At 38.2% G+C, this 20,610-nt stretch overlaps 1 protein-coding gene across 1 annotated transcript; it reads left to right on the forward strand.

Moving 5' to 3' along the window:
- The first annotated feature begins 1,706 nt into the window (after positions 1-1,706).
- On the forward strand, positions 1,707-19,611 carry Tlr7 (toll like receptor 7). The gene is made up of 3 exons (XM_003462893.5): positions 1,707-1,849; positions 2,174-2,274; positions 15,977-19,611. Exons 2-3 carry the CDS (start codon positions 2,272-2,274, stop codon positions 19,121-19,123), a joined length of 3,150 nt encoding a protein of 1,049 aa, XP_003462941.2. The 5' UTR covers positions 1,707-1,849; positions 2,174-2,271; the 3' UTR covers positions 19,124-19,611.
- The last annotated feature ends 999 nt before the right edge of the window (positions 19,612-20,610 follow it).

Genomic DNA, 20,610 nt, shown 5'->3' on the forward strand with positions numbered 1-20,610 from the left:
AGCTATTGACTTTTTCATATTGCTTGCATAGTAGAGTGCTTTGATAGGAGATATGTGATTTTTTTTTTGAGATAGGGTCTCTTCAGGTAGTCCATGCTGGCTGTGAAGTTACTACAGAGCTCAGACTGGCCTCAAATTTGTGGTGTTTCTCCTCCCTCAGCCTCACAGGTGCTAGAATTTCAGGCATATGCTACCCTGCCCAGCTGATAGGTTTGATTTTTACTGCCTGAGTGGGCATCACTTGCTGTCACATGAGGCAAATCCAATATTGTTTCTGCATTAATTCCAGTATTTGCAAAACAAAAACAAAAAAAAAACTGGGTATTAAGGCATTTTCTAGACTTTTAGTGTTTATTGGGATAATATATGGAGCAGTTATAACAAGAGCTAGTTCATAACAAAACTTTAATAAATGTCACCGATTATTAGTGTAACCAATAGTTGTTTGGCTAATTTGGGACATCAATGATTTTTTCTTTTTTTAATTTTTTTTTTATTTTAGGTTTTTTTGAGACAGGATCTCACTATGCTGTTCAGGTTGGCGGCCTTAAATTCACAAATGCATGCATCCCAGGCTGACCTCAAATTCACAGTGATCCTCCTGCTTCAGCCTCCTGAGTGCAGACATAGTGCCACCACACCCAGCTTTTCTTTTTCAAAAAAGTTTATTAGTACATCTGCAAAACAAAATGATTACACTAGTCACGGGGAGTTGGCGCATGCGCATAACACATCTACATGCTACTACTTCCCCTTGTCCTCCTATCTCTTATTCCCCTTCTCCTTTGCAAAAGGTCTGTCTTCCATTTCTTATTATCTAGCTTTTATTTTGTTCTTTAAATTATTTATACTTTGCCTTTCTCATGTAAAACTTGTCATCTCACATTATGTATTTCACTTCACATTATGATCTCACGGTGCATCCATTTTCCTACAATCGACTGAAACTTATCCTTCTTTATGGCAGAGAAGTACTCCAGTGACTTTTCAACTCAACGTACTAAACCTGGTCATTATCAGCTGATTTCCTCATGCCAAACGCTGCATTTGCCACATTCCTTTCCAGACAGAATAGGCGAATTAGGGAACTTTCATCAGGTCTACAGTATTTTGACTGGACCCACAAAAGGCTCTGATTATCAGTTCAGAAAGGAATTATTCTGCCAGAGATCACACTTTGAGAAGCAAAGCTGTATAGACTGTAAGTGCAGCTGGGTTTATTAATCTAAAGCGAGTGAGCCAACTGGCGCTTTGACATGGCTTAAAAAACAGTAGCCCTTCTTGCTGGGCCCAAAACAACAGAAGTAAGTTAAATTTGTCTCTAAGACATCTACAGAATGATGGGTCTCCGCCTGGGGTTTTCTGCCCTTCTGAGGATATTTTGCAATGTTCTGAGAGGAGCCGGTGCTGTTGGTATCTGATGGGCACAGAGCAGCTACATAGCCAAACATACTGCAACCCAATAAAGAAGGATCTGGTCCAAAGTGTCAAGAATTCTAAGGTTAGAAACCATATAAAAAAGAAAACAAAATGATTGATGCACCGACTTTTAAAAATTCAGATGAGATATTATTCCAGTTATGGTGGTGGAAATAAGAGGAACCTGGTGTTTCTGCAAACCTCATGTCTGGGGTGGCTTAAAGTGCTATGCTCCTCCCTGCTCTCCCCCCACCCCCCACCGCCCCCAGCTTTGTTTTGCACTTGAAACCCCAAGGCTGGCAGCTGCGCGCCTCTGTGGTTCTATGCTGTCTGCTGCGCATCTCTGCATCTCAGAAGACTCCAGATATAGAAACACTCCTTGCAATCAAAGAAAATATTTTAAGCATTGGAACAAATTTGGATCATTTAAGTAAGTAGGTGTATGCACTGTTGGAGAGGACTGGAAGGGGGAGAAGGGGGAACTCAAATCCTATGAAAAAAATTATTTTGTTTTAGAAATTTCAAGGGAAATTGTGATAGTCTAAAATGTCAATTCTTTGAAGATAAGTTCAAGTTTTAGTAGCGTTAAAAATATTATTTTTTCAGGATTTGACTTTCTGTAACTCTGAAGGAATAAATACTAGTGATAGATATTTTCAATAGCACATTTTAAGGCAATTTTCCCAGCATGTTTTTAAACTACAATGTTCTGCTGTCTTTGCAATGTCAAATATGATGTTTCTCTTTATCTTAGTTGATGCTGCTGGCTTCATCTCAGGCTGACCTTTGTGCTTCTCATGCTCTTCCCTCTTCTACCAGACTTCTGTATTCCATTTTGGAAGAAGACTGAAAATGGTAAGAGAACCCTAAAAATGTTATCTGTCATCTTTGTAGTAATAACTGAAGCCAGTTGGCACGAGTAATGTTTAAGAGTTGTGCATTGTTTATTTCCTGGGGGAAAACTGTTTTGTGCTCTTTCATCACTCAGATTAATTAGGGAAATATTTTGTAATTTTAGATTAATCAATGCTTGCTCTTTCTAACTTCCTATAAAAGTTAAATACCAGCCGGGCATGGTGGTACATGTCTGTAATCCCAGCACTCTGGAGGCTGAAGCAAGAGGATCATTGCAAGTTCAAGACCAGCCTGAGTTACAAAATGAGCTCAAGGCCAGCCTGAACTGCATAATGAGACCCTGTCTCAAAAAGACAAAAAAAGTAAATATATACTGTAGTTAGCAGGAGCAGATATTTGAGCTAGAGACATAGCTTCTATGGATCTCCTTTCTTCATCCTATATTTTTAAAGCCATGCAAATCAAAGAAGCTACTTTGGGTTGTTTCCAGTATCTAGTGTTGTGGGGTTGACTACATTGATGGGACGGGTTTGGGGTTGCACATAGGACAGCATCTCAGACTCTGATGCTGTCCAAGAAAAATGGAGCTGACAAATAGTTAAGGTGGCACTACAGAGAATACTGCCACAAGGGAAAAGCGACCTCTTAGAGAACTGTACTCAGTCCCATGTATAGTGAGGAGTAGGGTAGTAGTTAATACATGAAAAATTACTAAGAGGAAATTTCATGGGTAAGGGGAATCTAGCTAAACTGACCAGATCAGATTCTTAATGGAGACAGGCAAGAGTTTTGTAGATCAAGATGTACATCTAGGTCCAGATCTTCTTCTGGAGGATGGTGAGGAATGAGAATTTGAGCAGATACCAAAGGTAATCACAAACCAAGGTATGCAGAAGGACTCTAAACAAATTAACTTGGTAGGAGTCTTGTTCTAATTGGGCAGTGCAAAGATGGACACAAAACCTAAAGACCAAGTCACTGAGGCTTAGATGAACATGACTGAAGTGCAGTCAAGGAGCATCTTTGCCTGTGCCTGGCTCTCTCAGTCACTAGCTGGGGGACCTTGTGCCTAACACCGAGCCTTCAAAAGCTCAGTTTCTCTTACTCTGAAAGGAGCATGATAATACTTTCAAGTTGCCTTCAGAGCTACTGTTAGGCTCCAGTAGCAAGTGGAGTGGTACAAGTGTAACTAGGTATGCTGAAACTAAATCAGAAAAAGCCACAAGTGGCCTTTTTCAGAAATTATTTTCTCATGCAAATTAGTCACAATGAAGGGTTTTCACTAGGAATCCACTGTGACTTCTAGATCTGACTTTTGGGCTCATTTCATAACTAAGGTCTAATAAAGTGTTAATTATGGGACTACTGTGCTACAAAGGAAATAGCTGCTTCTAGTTTCATTTCCTAGAAACCCAGATGTCTATTTTAAAGCGTACACATGACCATAGCCTTCTGTGCCTCTTGAGGGATGGCGCAAATGAAATGTTGGTAATGAAGGGAGCTCTCAGGGTTTAGCCACTTACTACTAGTGAAGCATCAGGTTAAGGACTTGATACACATGATTATGTTTGAGCATCAAAGCAGCCCTATGAGACACAAATAAGGAAACGGGGGCCATGAGTGTTTAATGAGCTTAAGGATATGGCTTGGGCAGCCTGATTCCAGAGCTGCTTGAATGTCCTGGGTCTTTCAAGCCTGGCATGCACTCTACCCACAGACACTCAATAAATATGGGTTCCATTATGGTATCGTAAGAACAAAGGGGAAATTGGTGTATTTTTTATACAAAGAAACATGGAAAAAATTTTCCAAAAGAGAAAAACGAAAAGTCCAAAAAAGAAAAATATTACACTTACTATTTGTCATGTCAGATTCTTTAATCTGGAAGTTGGACTTCTCAACTTAAAAGGAATGACCAAGCATCTGGTGAACCATTTACCAAAATAATCTCTGCAGCCTGGTAAAGGAAATGTCATTTCCCATGTTGGATAAGGATTTAAACCCAAATCCTACCCCCGATAAAGCCCTAGCTATTACTAAAATGCTTCTCAACATATGAAATAGATACAGGGAGGGGGAAGCCAGTATTGAAAGGACACATGCCAAAATGTTAACAGTAGCTAAGCAATTTTTAAAATTAAAACATCATCTTACTCTTAACTGATTTTTCCATGCCTAAACAAAGGGATGAAGAGATATCAAACATGATTATTTAAAAATTTGGAGGGCTATGCAGGCATTAAAAAAATCATTATGGATTAACTAACCAGTCTCTTTCTACTCTAAGATTAGATACTTTTCATCTAAGAAGCTGACCAAAGTTTACAGTTGAGGTTGACAAAGCATTGCCTACGTGTCTATTTTTGTGTACCTCATGAGCTAAAAATGTTATTTTTATTTTTGGAATGATTGAAGTATATCAAAGGAAAATTACTCTTCCAAGACACCTAGAATTTGAATACAATGCTGAAGTGCCCACAAATAATTTTGCTGTAATATCTATAACTGCTTTTGCACCAATGGCCAAACCCATAAAGTGTAGAATATATACTAGAAGTTATATAGCACTAAAATATTTCCCTAAAAATATTTATTAACTTGTTCTTTACAGAAAAATTTGCAAATCTGTGGTTATGAAGAACAAGAGGACAGTGTTTAATGTCACATAAAGTTTTCTAACTTGGAGTCTTTGGTGATTGTTGAAACACATAATAGCTGCTGACTTCCTGATTTACGTACGACTATTTTATATCATTTTATTATTTTAGCCTGAAAACTGGTAGGGAATAAATGATAAGTCTGGTAGGGATTAAATGATAAAAAAGTTTCTCCTTTTTAAGAAAAACATTGCAATATATTCTTATACTTTTTGTAATTTATTTTTTCAAGGTTTTTTTTGTTATACAATGGAACTTTGATATATATGGTATTTTTATTTTATAGCAATTAGATCATGATTAGAAACATTTTAAAATACACAAAAGAGGGAATTGTTAGTCAGAAATCCGGTAGGGAAATTCCTAGTGGAGGCTCAGCCTACAAACAAATAGCACTGAAGCAACTTCCTTATTCAGAGGGCTTGGTTAGCAACACAAATCTAGTTAGGAAACAATTCAGTGCCTTAGTGTCCCACCTTCTGTAACGGGAAGTCAATGGATTCTCACTGGGGCATTTGCAATAATTACTTCCCCCGGATCCTCCAGCCAAGCAGCCATTTTCTCTGGTTCCACCCAGTGCACCCAGCTGCAGGATCCCCACCCTGGCTTAAAACCCTCAACTTCTACTGCCTCACTGAAATGACTGGCTCCTCTAGAAAGGCGGGTTTCAACACTGCTTTTAAGCTCTCTGCTGACTTGGGTCACAGAGCTCTCTGCTCTACCGTCTTCAAAGTGGCCTTGGGGGAGCAGCAGAAGAGTAAAAGGTGTCACAACCCTGCCCCTGTTAGAAGAAAGTTTCTAACATGTAGCGAATATCAATAAAGTATTCTAATAAAAACAAAGGTTGCTTGTATAATCCAAACTTTTCTCTGCAAATACAAATACACATACATGTATTCATCATAAAGAGATCCCATGCTTTATGTCATTTTGATGCTTTCTTTAAAAATCCACTTTATTTTTATTACTTAATAGTAGACCTTACACAGCTTTTCATTTCAAAATCTACAGCTGTACTATTAGTGGTTTCCTATTTTTAACCACTCTGCCAAATTAATGGTTCCCATCCAGTTCTTCCCATTTGTAATATTTCAGAGAGCTGAATCTAACCAACCCTAGTTTTATCTAAATACATATAACATTTAGAGCTACAAAAAGATGGATTAGCTGTTTTCTCCTGTGAAATCCTTGAGAAGCTAATGTTTTAAGGCTTGGCTTAAAGCATTTTGAAACAGAGCAGCCTGAAGTTCTGGGGGACTGTGAAGATCCTAACCGAGGAGAGTTCTTGGCAGATGTTCTTGGCAGCGGAAGAGAGGCTGCAGATCAACCACCAGTGTTCTAGAATAAGCACAGCAGAAAGGGACAATTGATGTTAGATAGCTCAGAGCTCCCCACTCCCAGTCTGAAGATGAGAAAGTCAAAGTTTAGGACAATTCAGTTGGGAGCTCTGTGTAGCTGAATCCTAATCTGATTTTTAGCATGCAAGTTGCTAACTCTTCGAATAAAATACACACAAGAAGTCAGAAAATTCCTGGCGTTGCTCTAACTTGTACCTAGACACAAACCGCTCAACCTCACTTCCTCATTTTTTGGCATTTAAGTTCGCAGTTACATACATCTCCTCTTCCTCCTCCTCAGATTGCAACCATATATGTCTTACAAGCTTGCACAGTTTTGAAGATAAAAATATTACTTGCAAAACATAGTAACTATTTCTTCCTGTTCGTAATCAAATCTCTATAGCCATGAACAATCTAGTGAAAACTGATATAGATTTAAAATCAAAAGAATTCAGTTCAGAACACAAGTTTAATTTGGCACCCAAGTGTGGCTTTTGCCATTTTGGGATTTTTGTTTTGTTTTGTTTTGTGTTGCTGTTTTTTGAGACAGCATCTCACTATGTTCAAGGGCAATCCAGACTCACTACATTGCCCAGTCTTGAACCCACTATGTAGCCCTCAGTTGGCTTTTAATTTTGTATGATCCTCTTGCCTCAGGCTCCTGAGTGCTGGGATTATAGGTGTGTGCCACCAGGCCCAGCAATTTTTGCCACTTTGAAGAGTTGTTTACCTCAACTTTTGCTTGAAGCATGAACAAGAAGCATTACATCTAAGATTGAGGCTTTGTCTCATAATCTCTTTATTTGTTCCACCATGCATTTTCCTGATAGTGGAGAGGGTTCTACACAAGAAATAGGCATATTTTCTGGTCTAGCACAGTCATATGCATGGACTAGATTCTTGGTAACATTTGATGAATGGCTACATAAGCACACAATTCCTTATTATGAAGGTAAAGCTCAAGGTCCCTCTAAATTTTAAAATTCATAAACTGCCCTGATGCACCGTTGCTAGACATAGTATGCCATCCATAAGAAGTACAGCATCAAAAACACTTTCCCCCCTTCAGCTTGGTTCCAATCAAGGCAGAAATACGCTTTTTTAATATATGGAGATTTTTCTTACAAAAACATCTGATTTCCATCCTCCAAAAACCCTAAATAGTACAAAATAGAAAACAATAGAGTGCCAAGAATCATTTACTCCCAAAGGAAATTAATCAAAATGCACCAATGAATGACATTATATACCAATCCATTTTTTATAACTACATGAAGCAGCTTGAAGATGATTGGTCAAAATCTTGGTCTGAATCTTGGCTTGAAACTGTCAATCTGCTCTCTGCTTCCTCATCAGTAAAGCAGGAATGTGAATATGTCCTTTCAACTTCAGGATGAAGGATCAGTGACATAATATAAGCAATGTGTTTCTCTTAGCACCTGGCATACAAGTAAGGAATAAAAGGCAGCTTTTATTTTAAAACACACAAACTTGCAAATGACTGATGGCTTCTCAACTTGAATTCTGCATTTTCCATTTTAACAAATGAGGTGATTTACTATTAGCATTGAAACACCTGTGCATACAAAATCACACAGTCCCATTTCTACCATAATTACTTCACTAATTGAGCATCCAAATTTACCCAGTGTATTTGCATGAGTAATTAGCCATGATTCATCACCAAAGTCTGGCTTATGTCTTGTGTACTATGCTATTTTATAAATCAAATTACTGAATGATACACGTCTTTAGGCACTCACTGCCCAAAAACAAGCTAAACAAAATAACATGCATTATTTGTAACGCATGAAAAAAATACACCTGGCTCAGAGCAAAATCTTTAAATTAAAAAAAAAAAAAACAGTGGAAGCTGACATAAGACTGAAGCATGGAGTCCCCAATTGCTTGAAAAGATAAATTTCCACACTTAAGAAACTTTCCACTGGAATAAAGGAATATTACACACATGTAAACCATGTCTTTAAAATATCTTTTATGTTGGGAAATCTTACCATTACTTTCTCTGCAACCCATTTAGAAAGGCTTTGTTCATTGAGTCTGTTTTTCTGTTTTTACCTGCTAGATTAGAGCCCAGCTTTCTCTCTGCAGTTAATCTTCCTTCTGGCTGGAGTCTTGGAATGTAGACATTCCAGGCTTCCAGCATCCCTGGAGGGATCACCTAGAGGCATCTTATCTACCAGGTAGAATTGTAAGGCCTCGGGATAGATGATGAGTATCGGGCATAGGAAGACTTATCCTGCATTAGCGTGTCTCTTCCCAGGTGAGATAAATTAGCTCTGTGCTTTTGCTGGTGTCTTGGGTTCAAAGAGACAACACTTCTGCAGAAAGAGCGATAAGGGAGTTTTTCCATACCTCCATTTCCCTATCTCTTCCTCTCCTACCAGTGATACCATCTCCTGTGTTTTGCACATTTTCCCCATTCCAACCCTTTCTCTAGAGGCCCTGACCTCCCCTGGCTGCTCCTTGTCCTGTAGACAAAATCTAATCTTCAGGAGCAAATCTTACTAGCTACGCTTGTTGAATGCGGGACTTCTATGGGATATTTAAGACAGTTTAAAGCTTTGGTTTCCTCAGCAAATATCTCTTTTGCACTCATTATGTGGCAGTCATCATTATGCTGGAGGCTGTGTAAAGACAAAACACAGTTTGTGGGCCTAAAGGTGTTCCCAAAGGAAAGGGAGAGATAAAGGTGCTATAGTAGAACATCTAATGGTACAAGTTTTATCTCTGAATTACCTAAGTCCCACCTGGGGCAAGCAATACCATCTCTGCTTCTGCCATTCCTTATTAGAAGTGAACATATCTCTTAGAATTGGTAGAAGAAGTAAAGCATATTGAAATCACATCATGTACAATTTTGCCTAAGCCTTGGTAGATTTGGACTGAGAGTTAATTCCATGCACAGGTTAATACAGTACAGCCTGAGATTTTATCTAGACCAGAGATCTACAGATGATGACCTGTAGCCTATAATCTGTTACACCACCTGCTTTGTTTTTGTTGTTGTTCTTTTTTGAGACAAGATCTTGCCATGTGGTACACATTGGCCTTGAACTCACTAGGTAGCTCACACTGGCCTTGTATCAGCCTGAGATTATGAGAAAAAACTGATAATAAAAATCAGAATTACACTGACTTTTTATTAAGTCTTCCATTGGCAAGTACAAATTGTATATCTACCAGGGCAGGAGACATATTGTCTTTGCCCATAAAGAGCACAGAATTTTTGGAAGGAGAAAACAATCTAGAAATCTAAAACACAATGTAGAAATCCATTGTTTTATTTCTTATTTTTGGTACCATGAATCAAACTCAGCTGGGATGTGCCACCTTGTCCGTCAACCATGTGCTTTTATACATCCTGTTAGCTTAGAATAAGTTTTATGACTCTAATAAATCATATGCTAAATGATTACCAAAGTTCCTGTATAATGTTTGTAATTTTGCCTAAAGTATCACTTTATATAAGAAGTTTGCTAACTCCTTATCTAGACTAGTGCTGTCTTTATGAATGATGAAAATATTTTGTATCCATGTCCTCAAATACATTGACTACTAATTTTATGTAGCTTTTGAGCACTTACAATATAGTTAGTGTGACTCGAGACAGAATTTTACAATTTGTTTACCATTAAATAGCCACATGTGACTGGTGGCTACTCCAGTTGTAGACAATGTTAAGTCTTATGACTCTGTGTTCCATTTCCCTCTCTGTGTTCTATGCCTTCTTTCTGTTCCAAGATGCTCCCTCTCAGTTTAGTCAACTATCCTGAGGCTGCTTAAGTCAAGGAGAAGGCAACTCTCTTAATCAGATGTTTATCCTGGACTGGTTTTTATTGTCTGCCAGAAAATGCTTAATGGGAAGTGCTTGAAAAATGCATGTTACCATGTACTTATTTCCTCCAAGGCTTTGACTATCCATCCAATATGTCTTCGTTTGGGGAAAAATTGTTTTAAGCTCAACTGGGCCCCAAATGGAGAAAGTTTTAATCAAGGTAGAGTTCAGGGCTGCAGGCAGACAAAATCTCTCTTAGCAAATCTGTATTTCCTTCCAGCCCTACTTGAAGACTGACAAGTTTCAGCCCTAGTTCATGCCTCTCATAAGACTGCTAAACACCAGCAAGAAGCCACCAACACACATTACCATTATGAGTGTTGCCCAGCTAGTCCCATTAGGGGTAAAGTCACAGTTGGAGTGTGTTCCATTTTCAAGCCAGAGGTAACAGATGAAAATTTTATCAACTGCCATGCAATAATCTAGCATGGGCCACTAGTTTTCCAGTCTCCAATATCTGAATCTTTCTTGTTCTTAGCCTGATGAAACCAATATAACCCTAGGTGCTTTCATGGATAGCAAATTACCTCCAAATTCTATGCTGGTGAAAATTAGGTTTGCATTTGTGCAATGAACATACAATTTACATTGGCTTAGCATAAAAATTTTCTTATTTGTCATAAACTTCTGTAAGTCAGCAATTCAGAACCATTTATTACTACTGGAATGTTTGAGATCATACAAAGGATAATCAGGATATTTTGGATCATCCATCTTGTTGCTCCGTCATGAACAACACATTTCTCTCATTTCAGCATACAAGATGGTTATCTATTATATCCATGTTACAAGAAACTGCATGAAAGTACAAGGGAAGAAGGGGACTGGGTCCACTGTTTATTAAAGACATGTCCCAGAAATTGTGTTCCTCACTTTCACTCAAATTGCATTGGCCACATGGCCAATCTCTCAAATCCCATTGACCACATGGCCAATCCTTAATTTCTCCCTACAGACTGAATAGTAAACATTTCCATAATCCTTAGAGTGTATATGATCATCAGCATCTTGTCTGGAAAGAAATAATGGATTTCTTGCCAGGGATATAGCTCAGTGGAACAGCACCTTCCTGTGAAGCACAAGGTCCTGAGTTTGATTCTGGAGAAAGAAAGAAAGAAAGAAAGAAAGAAAGAAAGAAAGAAAGAAAGAAAGAAAGGAAGGAAGAAAAGAAAGAGAAGTAATATATTTCTACATTGTATTTTAGATTTCTGCATTGTTTTCTCTCTTTCAAAAACTTTGTGCTCTTTGAGGGCAGAGAGGATGTGCCACTTGCCCCTGGTAGATATCCAATTTGTACTTGTCAATAGAAGAATCGAGGAGTCAATGAAATCCTGATATTTATTATCAATTCTTTCTCATCAGTTACTTGATACAGTTTTGAGCTAATGAATCATTGGAATACTGTCTGGTTCAGGCCCTTTGTCTTGGTCCTAAGTACTGAGGGTGGTATGGTGCTTGGCTCTTTGGTATGTCCTATTTGTTGTTTTGGTGTATGTCACTGTCTTGTGGGACATCTTCTCTGGGACCCAGAGAGTGCATGGGTAGTGAACTACCAAGCCAGAACTAAGACCCAGTTCTTGTAACCCTTAACTCAGTGTTCATTCCACAGCCTCACGTGTAATCAGTAAGCAGAGGAGAAGACAGGGGCAGGAGGGGGTACATCTGTCTACTTTCATCCCAGAAGTCTTCTTGTAGAAGGCACAGAAGGAGAGACCCTACCTGAGTCTGAGAGTGCAGCCCGAAAGAGACTTCTCTGAAGACAAATATTTTTAGAGTGTTTAGTGTCACTTCACCATTCATTCATGAATTTATCGTTTCATTCACGTATTTACGAAACATAATAGAGTACTAAGTTCAGGGATATTTTACCTGAGGACATACAAAACCCAGCTCTCTTGGAGTATATATTCTCCTGCAGAATAGATAGTGAATGAATAACATCAGCAAAATAATTTCTGGTGTGCTAAGTGCTCTGAAAGCAAGCAGTCTGTTTTAGAACATGTATACCTCTCTGCAGTTCAGCTGACTCATCCATAAAATGAACATAGAGAGACCTGCAGTTCCAAAATCCCAAATATGAAAGCTTTGTCCTTACTTGATGGCCACATGATGTGATTTGATGTATTTGGAGGAGAATCTTTATCTAAATTGAAGATCTGGTTATTCTTTTTTTTCTTACAAAAATTTCCACTCAGAGTTGAAAACCCTATGCACCAATGCAGAAATGTATGTGTTCAAGTGGGACCTGCTGTCCAAGCCCCACTAGATATTATATAATACAAGCTACATGCATTATGAAATCTGAAAAATTTTGAGATCCAGAACATTATTTAGTCCCAAAGATATAAGGATTTGAAGACCTGTAGTACTTCCTCCAGGTTACTGTGAGAATTAAATTAGTGAATACATATATATTTTTTCCAGGTCAGAGAGGCAAACTAGAGCCAGAACATGCACAATAGAAGCAATAGAAGAAAGATGACATTTCATGCAATGTGTAATAGGTCAATGCAATTGATTGGATTCACATTTATAGAGGATGCTCTGATGCTGATTGATAACTTATACAGAATAAGGTGAAGCAGGAAGATCAGTTTGGAAGCTATTGCAGTAGTCCATGTGAATGAAATGACTAATTGGAATAAGGAAGTGGCAATAGCCTGGGGGAAAAGTGAACACATTCAAGACACAATTTAGAAATCAGGGGAAAATTGATTTTCTAATAAAGTTTGCCTTTGAATTTATACATCAGCGTGTAAAGGCTGTTGATGTCACAGTCCTTGTCTCATCCATGTTAAGCCCAGTGGCACAGTGTACTCAATTCAAATACAGGCTTCTAAGACGAGTTCGCTTGCTCATCTTCCCATTTGAACAAGCTCTTCTTCCTACTTCCTATTATCTCTCGCCTGCTCTGCTCCTTAAGAGAAAAGATATGGAAAGGAAATAAATGATTTGGAAGAAAAAAACGGAAATAGAGCTTTTGTAAATGTGAGGGAGAAGGATTGAAGCGAGGGGAGGTGCAGGGGAGAAAGTAAAGAACAAAAATATGCTGTGTACATGTGCCCATCCCCCATGATTGATGCAGTCAGTATGTACTAATAAATATGTACTAATAAAAATACAGTATGAGAAGAAAACAAGAGGGAGGAAGAGAAAGAGCATCTCTCCCTAGCTATGCATTCAGTGACACCACACTGGTAGTTGGAAGCTGGCTGTGGTAGGAACATCTGTGCTGTGGAATTTGACAAATACTACAAATCAGAATGACACATGAAGGAGTTTTCTTGGGGGCTGTAGGACAGAGAGGCAAAGCTGGGTGTTAAACATTTGCCAGCATGCCACTGGTTAAGGCATCACTTTATTTTCCCATAAGCAAACTTCTTTAGAGTTTCCACCCTCCTCAGTCCACAAAATACTTAAATATTTTAGCAATCTCAGTTTGATGATCCCAGTCACAATCACTTCGTGTTTTTAAATCAGTTAATTCAGGGACACTCCCACTTCTTCCTAGGGTCTCACACAGATTCACAAGAATGGGTTGAGAAGAGAGCTCTGGGTTCATGATGGTTCTTTACCCATGGTGTCCCCTCTGTAACATTGCTCACCTCCCTGGTCTGCAGTGTCACTCTCAGAAGCATTATTTATTGTCTTCTGATGATGAGCTGCACACACCCAGCATGTTCAAGGATCTGGAATCCTATTACCAGGACCCATATAAGGGGATCACTCTGCTTCATTCCTTTCTCTCTTCTAAAGCCCTTTGTCTTTTCTTGACTCAGTCTCTCCCTACAGACTAGTAAATATTTCCCCTAAACCTTAGAGTAATATTTATGCTCTAGGAAGATGTGCCGTATTTACTTAAAAGCTTCTTGTATCCTTGACTGCCTACTGACATATACTCCCAGGTATTTAAGTGCACCAGTTAGAGTAACATAGCTTTTAAGGATAATTAGAAGTCTGATGGGTGAAGACAGTAGGAAAGAGTTTCCTGAGTAGAGAGACTTGCAAATTGGAGACTTTGGACTATGTATTAAAAGAATTGTGTGAAGTAAACTCCCACAAGCAGACAGGGACAAATTATGGAAGATTTCAGAGCTCATGATAAAAAATTTGAGCTCATATTGTAAACAAGAAAACAAAATGAAAATCATTTTAGAGGCACTGGAGCAAGACAGTGATTAAAGTTAGGGAAGCATGATGGATAATATGGATTGGAAGAGTGCCAGTCTTGAGAAAAGGCTTTGGACCAGAGCAAGGGCAGAGTAATTCCAGCTGGTCCTGTGGTAGCTAAAATGGGAAAGCAAGAAGAAAGTGACAAGGATGATGAAGGAGGTCAACTGGTCTCAGCGAATGGCCTTAATGTCATAGGGAGGAAACCCAGGGTACTGACAGAGGGAAAAAATAGTTTCATGCACCTAGCTTCAACAAACTTTAGGCATGTAAAGGTGAATGAAAAAGTCCTTGGAGAACCTTCTGAGCTGTCTTGCATTGGAGAAAAAGAAAGGTGGGGAAAGTTTTATGTATCTCCTAGTAGAAGAATTAAGTTAAGTAGACTTTTGGCCTATTAGATAGTAACATGATTGTTGGATTCACTCAACTGGAAGGACACAATCATTAACTGAGCTAGAAACCTGTTGTAGAAACACAGGTTGGATCTTTCCATATATAAATTCTGGTTCAACGCAAGCCATTGTTCTGAAGTAAAATACTAATAGAAATCCTGAAACATGACAGGGAACCCATGGTTAAACCACCCTCTAAGGCAGGGCCCGGTGAGTGTAATTTAGTGAGTAGCAAAGCTCTTTGGCATTTCTCATACTCTCTTTAAAGGCCTGTCTTTACAGGGTTCCTTTGTCATTCATATTAAACCTACATGCCCAGGAATCACCGTGCTGGTTTTGTTTCCATGTCCCATTTTGCCTACGGACCCTTGTTTAATGTATATATAGTCTTAGCATGATTAACAGCTGACCTCTCACTCCTGTAAGATCCCACTTGATCAATTGTATGGTTACAAGTCACTCAGACTTCAATGTCTGCCACTGCCATTTCCTTTTGAAATGTATGCACTGGAAATCCAATGCGTAGGGAAAAAACATCTACAAATCATGTTGGAGACGATTTCCAAAAACAATCCAAGATGAAAATCAGCCTATAGAATGGAAGCACCAAGATGAGATAGCAGGAGTATATACTTGACAATGAAGTACCGTTTGTTAAGTGGGTGACCTTGGAAAAGCCAGTTAATATTGCTAAACTGTGTCTTAATTTGCTGTATGGGGATCATAGATTGCTTCTTTTCCTACTAGAATATTATGAGGCTTGAATATTATGAGAGGCCCCACTTATATGTACCAGGGAAGCCTTAGAAAGTAAACAAATTACTAAAATCTTAGTGCATTATTCTTACCAAGTGTACTTGTGTTTGTGAACATTCCTTGATCCTTCAAATTTTAGATTTTGGCAGCTAATCAATGATTTTTTCACAGTAGGATACTGTATAACAGCAAGTAGGAAAATACTACTTCTGTGCCTTAAGAGCTACTTTGCTAGAAAGCTAAGGTGCTAAATATATATATATATATATATATATATATATATATATATATATTTCATATCATATATACATATCACATATATTTCATATCTATATATATTTTATATATGTAGATATGAAAAGCTCAGTGACTGATAAAATCTCAGGGTTGAAGGTGCTATTTAAACCATTAAAAACAGGATCTGAGTCGTTTAATTTTAGTGTAGCAAAAGAGGTTCAGCAAATGGAACTTTTGCATTCTGATTTTTGGTATATTTTAAAACAATTTATTATTTCTTGCATTTTTCAGGGGCTTCCAATGTGGAAACTGAAGAGACAATTTCTTATCCTTTTAAACATGATCCTAATTTCCAGACTCCTTGGGGATAGATGGTTTCCTAAAACCCTTCCCTGTGATGTCAGTCTGGATGCTTCAAAGACCCACGTGATTGTGGACTGCACAGATAAACACTTGAAAGAAATTCCTGAAGGTATTCCCACCAATGTCACCAACCTCACCCTCACTATTAACCACATACCAAGCATTTCCCCAGACTCCTTCCACAACCTGGACCATCTGATAGAGGTTGATTTCAGATGCAACTGTATACCTATTCGAACGGGGCCCAAAAACAACGTGTGTACCAAGAGACTTGAGATTAAACCTAGAAGCTTCACTAGACTCACTTATTTAAAATCCCTTTACCTGGATGGAAACCAGCTCCTAGAGATACCTCAGGACCTTCCACCCAGCTTGCAGCTTCTGAGTCTTGAGGCCAACAATATCTTTTTCATCAAGAAGGAGAATCTAACAGAACTGATCAACATAGAAATGCTCTACTTGGGCCAAAACTGTTATTATCGCAATCCTTGTAATGTTTCTTATTCAGTTGAAAAAAATGCCTTCCTAAACCTGAGAAATTTAAAAGTACTCTCACTGAAATCTAACAATATCACAGCTGTCCCCATTGTTTTGCCATCCAATTTAACAGAACTCTATCTTCACAATAACATAATCACAAATATCCAAGAAGATGATTTTAGTAACCTCAACCAATTGCAAATTCTCGATCTAAGTGGAAATTGTCCTCGTTGTTATAATGTCCCGTTTCCCTGCACACCCTGTGAAAATAACTCCCCCTTGCAGATTCATATAAAAGCTTTTGACGCATTGACAGAACTACAAATATTACGTCTACACAGCAACTCTCTTCAGCATGTGCCTGCAAGATGGTTTAAAAATATGAAAAACCTTAAAGACCTAGATCTTTCTCAGAACTACTTGGCCAGAGAAATTGGGGATGCCAAATTTTTGCAGTTTCTCCCCAACCTCATCGGATTGGATTTGTCTTTCAACTATGAACTTCAAGTCTATCACACATTTATAAATCTATCATATTCATTTTCTTCATTGAAAAAACTGAAAATTTTGAGGATTAAAGGATATGTCTTTAAAGAGTTGACAAGCCATAATCTTTTACCCTTACGTGATCTTCACAACCTTGAAGTTCTTGATCTAGGCACTAACTTTATAAAAATTGCTAACCTCAGCATATTTCAACAATTTCAAAATTTGAAAGTCATAGATCTTTCAGTGAATAAAATATCACCTTCAGGGGATTCAAGTGAAACTGGCTTCTGCTCGAACACTATAACTTCGGTAGAAGGTTATACACCCCGGATCTTTGAGACCTTACATTATTTCAGATACGATGAGTATGCAAGGAGTTGCAGGTTCAAAACCAAAGAGGCTCCTTTGTTGGATTTTAATGATGATTGCTACATGTATGGGCAGACCTTGGACCTGAGTAGAAATAATATATTTTTTGTCAAGCCCTCTGATTTTCAGCACCTTTCTTTCCTCAAGTGCCTCAACTTGTCAGGAAATGCCATTGGCCAAACTCTCACTGGCAGTGAATTCCAACATTTAAAACAGCTGAAATACTTAGACTACTCTAATAACCGGCTTGATTTACTCCATTCAACAGCATTTGAGGCACTTCGCAACCTGGAAGTTCTGGATTTAAGTAGTAACAGCCATTATTTTCAATCAGAAGGAATTACTCACATGCTCAACTTTACCAAGAACCTGAAGTTTCTGAAGAAACTGATGATGAATGACAATGACATCTCTACCTCCACCAGCAGGACCATGGAGAGCGAATCTCTTAAAATTCTAGAATTCAGAGGGAATCACTTAGATATTTTATGGCGAGATGGTGATAATAGATATTTAAAGTTCTTCAAGAATCTGCTAAATTTAGAAGAATTAGACATCTCTAGAAATTCCCTGAGTTTCTTGCCTCCTGATGTTTTTGATGGCATGCCTCTAAGTCTAAAGAATCTCTCTTTGGCCAAAAATGGGCTCAAAAGTTTCAACTGGGGAAAACTCTCACTTCTGAAGAATCTGGAAATTTTGGACCTCGGTCACAACCAACTGACAACTCTCCCTGACAGATTATCCAACTGTTCCAGAAGCCTCAAGAAACTGATTCTTATGAAGAATCAAATCAGGTATCTGACAAAGCATTTTCTAGAAGATGCTTTCCAGTTGCGATATCTCGACCTCAGTTCAAATAAAATCCAGATTATCCAAAAAAGTAGCTTTCCAGAAAATGTCCTCAACAATTTGGAGATGTTGCTTCTACATCGCAATCGGTTTCTGTGCAACTGTGATGCTGTGTGGTTTGTGTGGTGGGTTAATCATACAGAGGTGACTATTCCTTACCTGGCCACAGAAGTGACTTGTATGGGGCCAGGAGCACACAAAGGCCAAAGTGTTGTCTCTCTGGATCTATATACCTGTGAGTTAGACCTGACTAACCTGATTCTGTTCTCATTTTCCATATCTGTAGCTCTCTTTCTGATGGTGGTTATGACAGCAAGTCACCTGTACTTCTGGGATATGTGGTACATTTACCACTTTTGTAAAGCCAAGATAAGGGGGTATCAGCGTCTGCGATCAGCAGAATGTTGCTACGATGCTTTTATTGTGTATGACACTAATGACCCAGCTGTGACAGAGTGGGTTTTGGATGAGTTGGTGGCCAGATTGGAAGACCCAAGAGAGAAACATTTTAATTTATGTCTGGAAGAAAGGGACTGGTTACCAGGACAGCCAGTTCTAGAAAATCTTTCACAGAGCATACAGCTTAGCAAAAAGACGGTGTTTGTGATGACAGAAAAATATGCAAAGACTGAGAATTTTAAAATAGCATTTTACTTATCCCATCAGAGGCTCATGGATGAAAAAGTAGATGTGATTATCTTGATATTCCTTGAAAAGCCCCTTAAGAAGTCTAAGTTTCTTCAGCTCCGGAAAAGGCTCTGTGGGAGTTCTGTCCTTGAGTGGCCAACAAATCCACAAGCTCATCTATATTTCTGGCAGTGTCTTAAAAATGCTCTGGCTATGGACAATCACGTGGCCTATAGTAAGATGTTCAAGGAAACTGTCTAGTTCTTCTTTCTGAAATGTGACTGCCTAGCTTACCCAGGAGATGCCTGGATGTGTGACTTTTCTCAAAAATATTTCATCGAAAGAGTATTTTGAAATTCTGCAAGATCTGGGACTGCTCATATCAGAGGGGAGTCACCAATGTATGGCAAAGGAATTGAAAGATGATATTTGAACAATGCATCAAGTTTCCTTTCTTATTTTTATTCATGTTTCCTTTTGCTTGTGAGTCTGTAGACTTAGCTCTTATATAAAACACTCTGGGAAGAAGGGTGGCAAGGAGAGAGCTCAAGACTCTGGTTCATTTGCATCTGTGATTATTAAATATATACACAATCGTGATACTGAGAAGAACCGTGTTTTTACCCTTAAAAAGTACTGACATGTTCTAAAGTAGGGTGTGATATACTTAAGCTCTGTCTGTGTGACACAAAATGATGTATGTGATCAGAATTGGTTTAATGAGATTAAAAACTCAGTTAAGGCCTCAACCATTTGTTTCAGCAATGTCTAGTGCTCTCTTCTGTGCTGACCAAATGTTGGCTTTGTTCCCTTGTACCTGTTGCTGGGCTCAGTGGGGAAACAGGGAAATGACTTTACCACTGATGAGCATAGTCTACCTACAAATGGAAAAAGATTAAATTATCTACCCTTATGCAAAATGATGCTTACTACCTTTGATGACAGTCTACTTGCTGCAATATTATTGTCTGCACTGAAAAACACTATATCCAAAGTAACAGCCACCTTCAATGATTTTTGAAATTATTTTGTTAATTAATACAAAATATTTGTTAAATATCTGCAACTTTAATCCACCAACATTAGATGGTTTTGATGGTAAACGCAAAAGGACGATGGAAAGCACATGCACTTAATTATAGTTATCAGGAAGAAAATTAGATGGATGACAATTACATAAATTCCTTTCATTTTTGATGGAAGGAGGAGAAGAAGCAGAGGTTGATAGACTTCACATTGAGAAAGTAGCAGTTTTGAACTTCAACTTTTGTATTCAAAAACAACAGAATGGACCAAGATTTTATTAAGACAAACTGGGTATAAATTCATACGAGTTCAAAGCCTGTAATTTGAACAACTTGCTTTATTTTATGAAAAGGTATCTACAGAGTTGTCTGTACTATTTTGAAAATAGTGTATATAGGTTCCAGGTATGGAGCACTAGCTCGGAGAAACTGTATTTTCTTCATGTAAAACTGTCAAAAATTTTAAACGTAGCTGTGACTACAAAGTACATGAATTATTTCCAAAGGACATTTAATCAGTTGATAGGGGTCATAAATTCCCAAATTAAACTCTGGAATTATCAAGAGATAATTACGTTGCTAGAGGCAACTATTTCTTAACTTCTGTTAGCTTTGTTATGCTCAATAGACTTCTTTCTTCCTCAGTAAAAACAACAACAACAAAAAAGCCTCCTGACCATTATCAATTTTCTTCTATTAAAACACGTGAATGGAGCAGGGAAT

This window comes from Cavia porcellus, unplaced genomic scaffold (genome assembly GCF_034190915.1).
Source record: "Cavia porcellus strain 051 isolate PalLab524CR breed Dunkin Hartley unplaced genomic scaffold, mCavPor4.1 scaffold_33, whole genome shotgun sequence".
In the NCBI taxonomy this organism is placed as follows: Eukaryota; Metazoa; Chordata; class Mammalia; order Rodentia; family Caviidae; genus Cavia; species Cavia porcellus.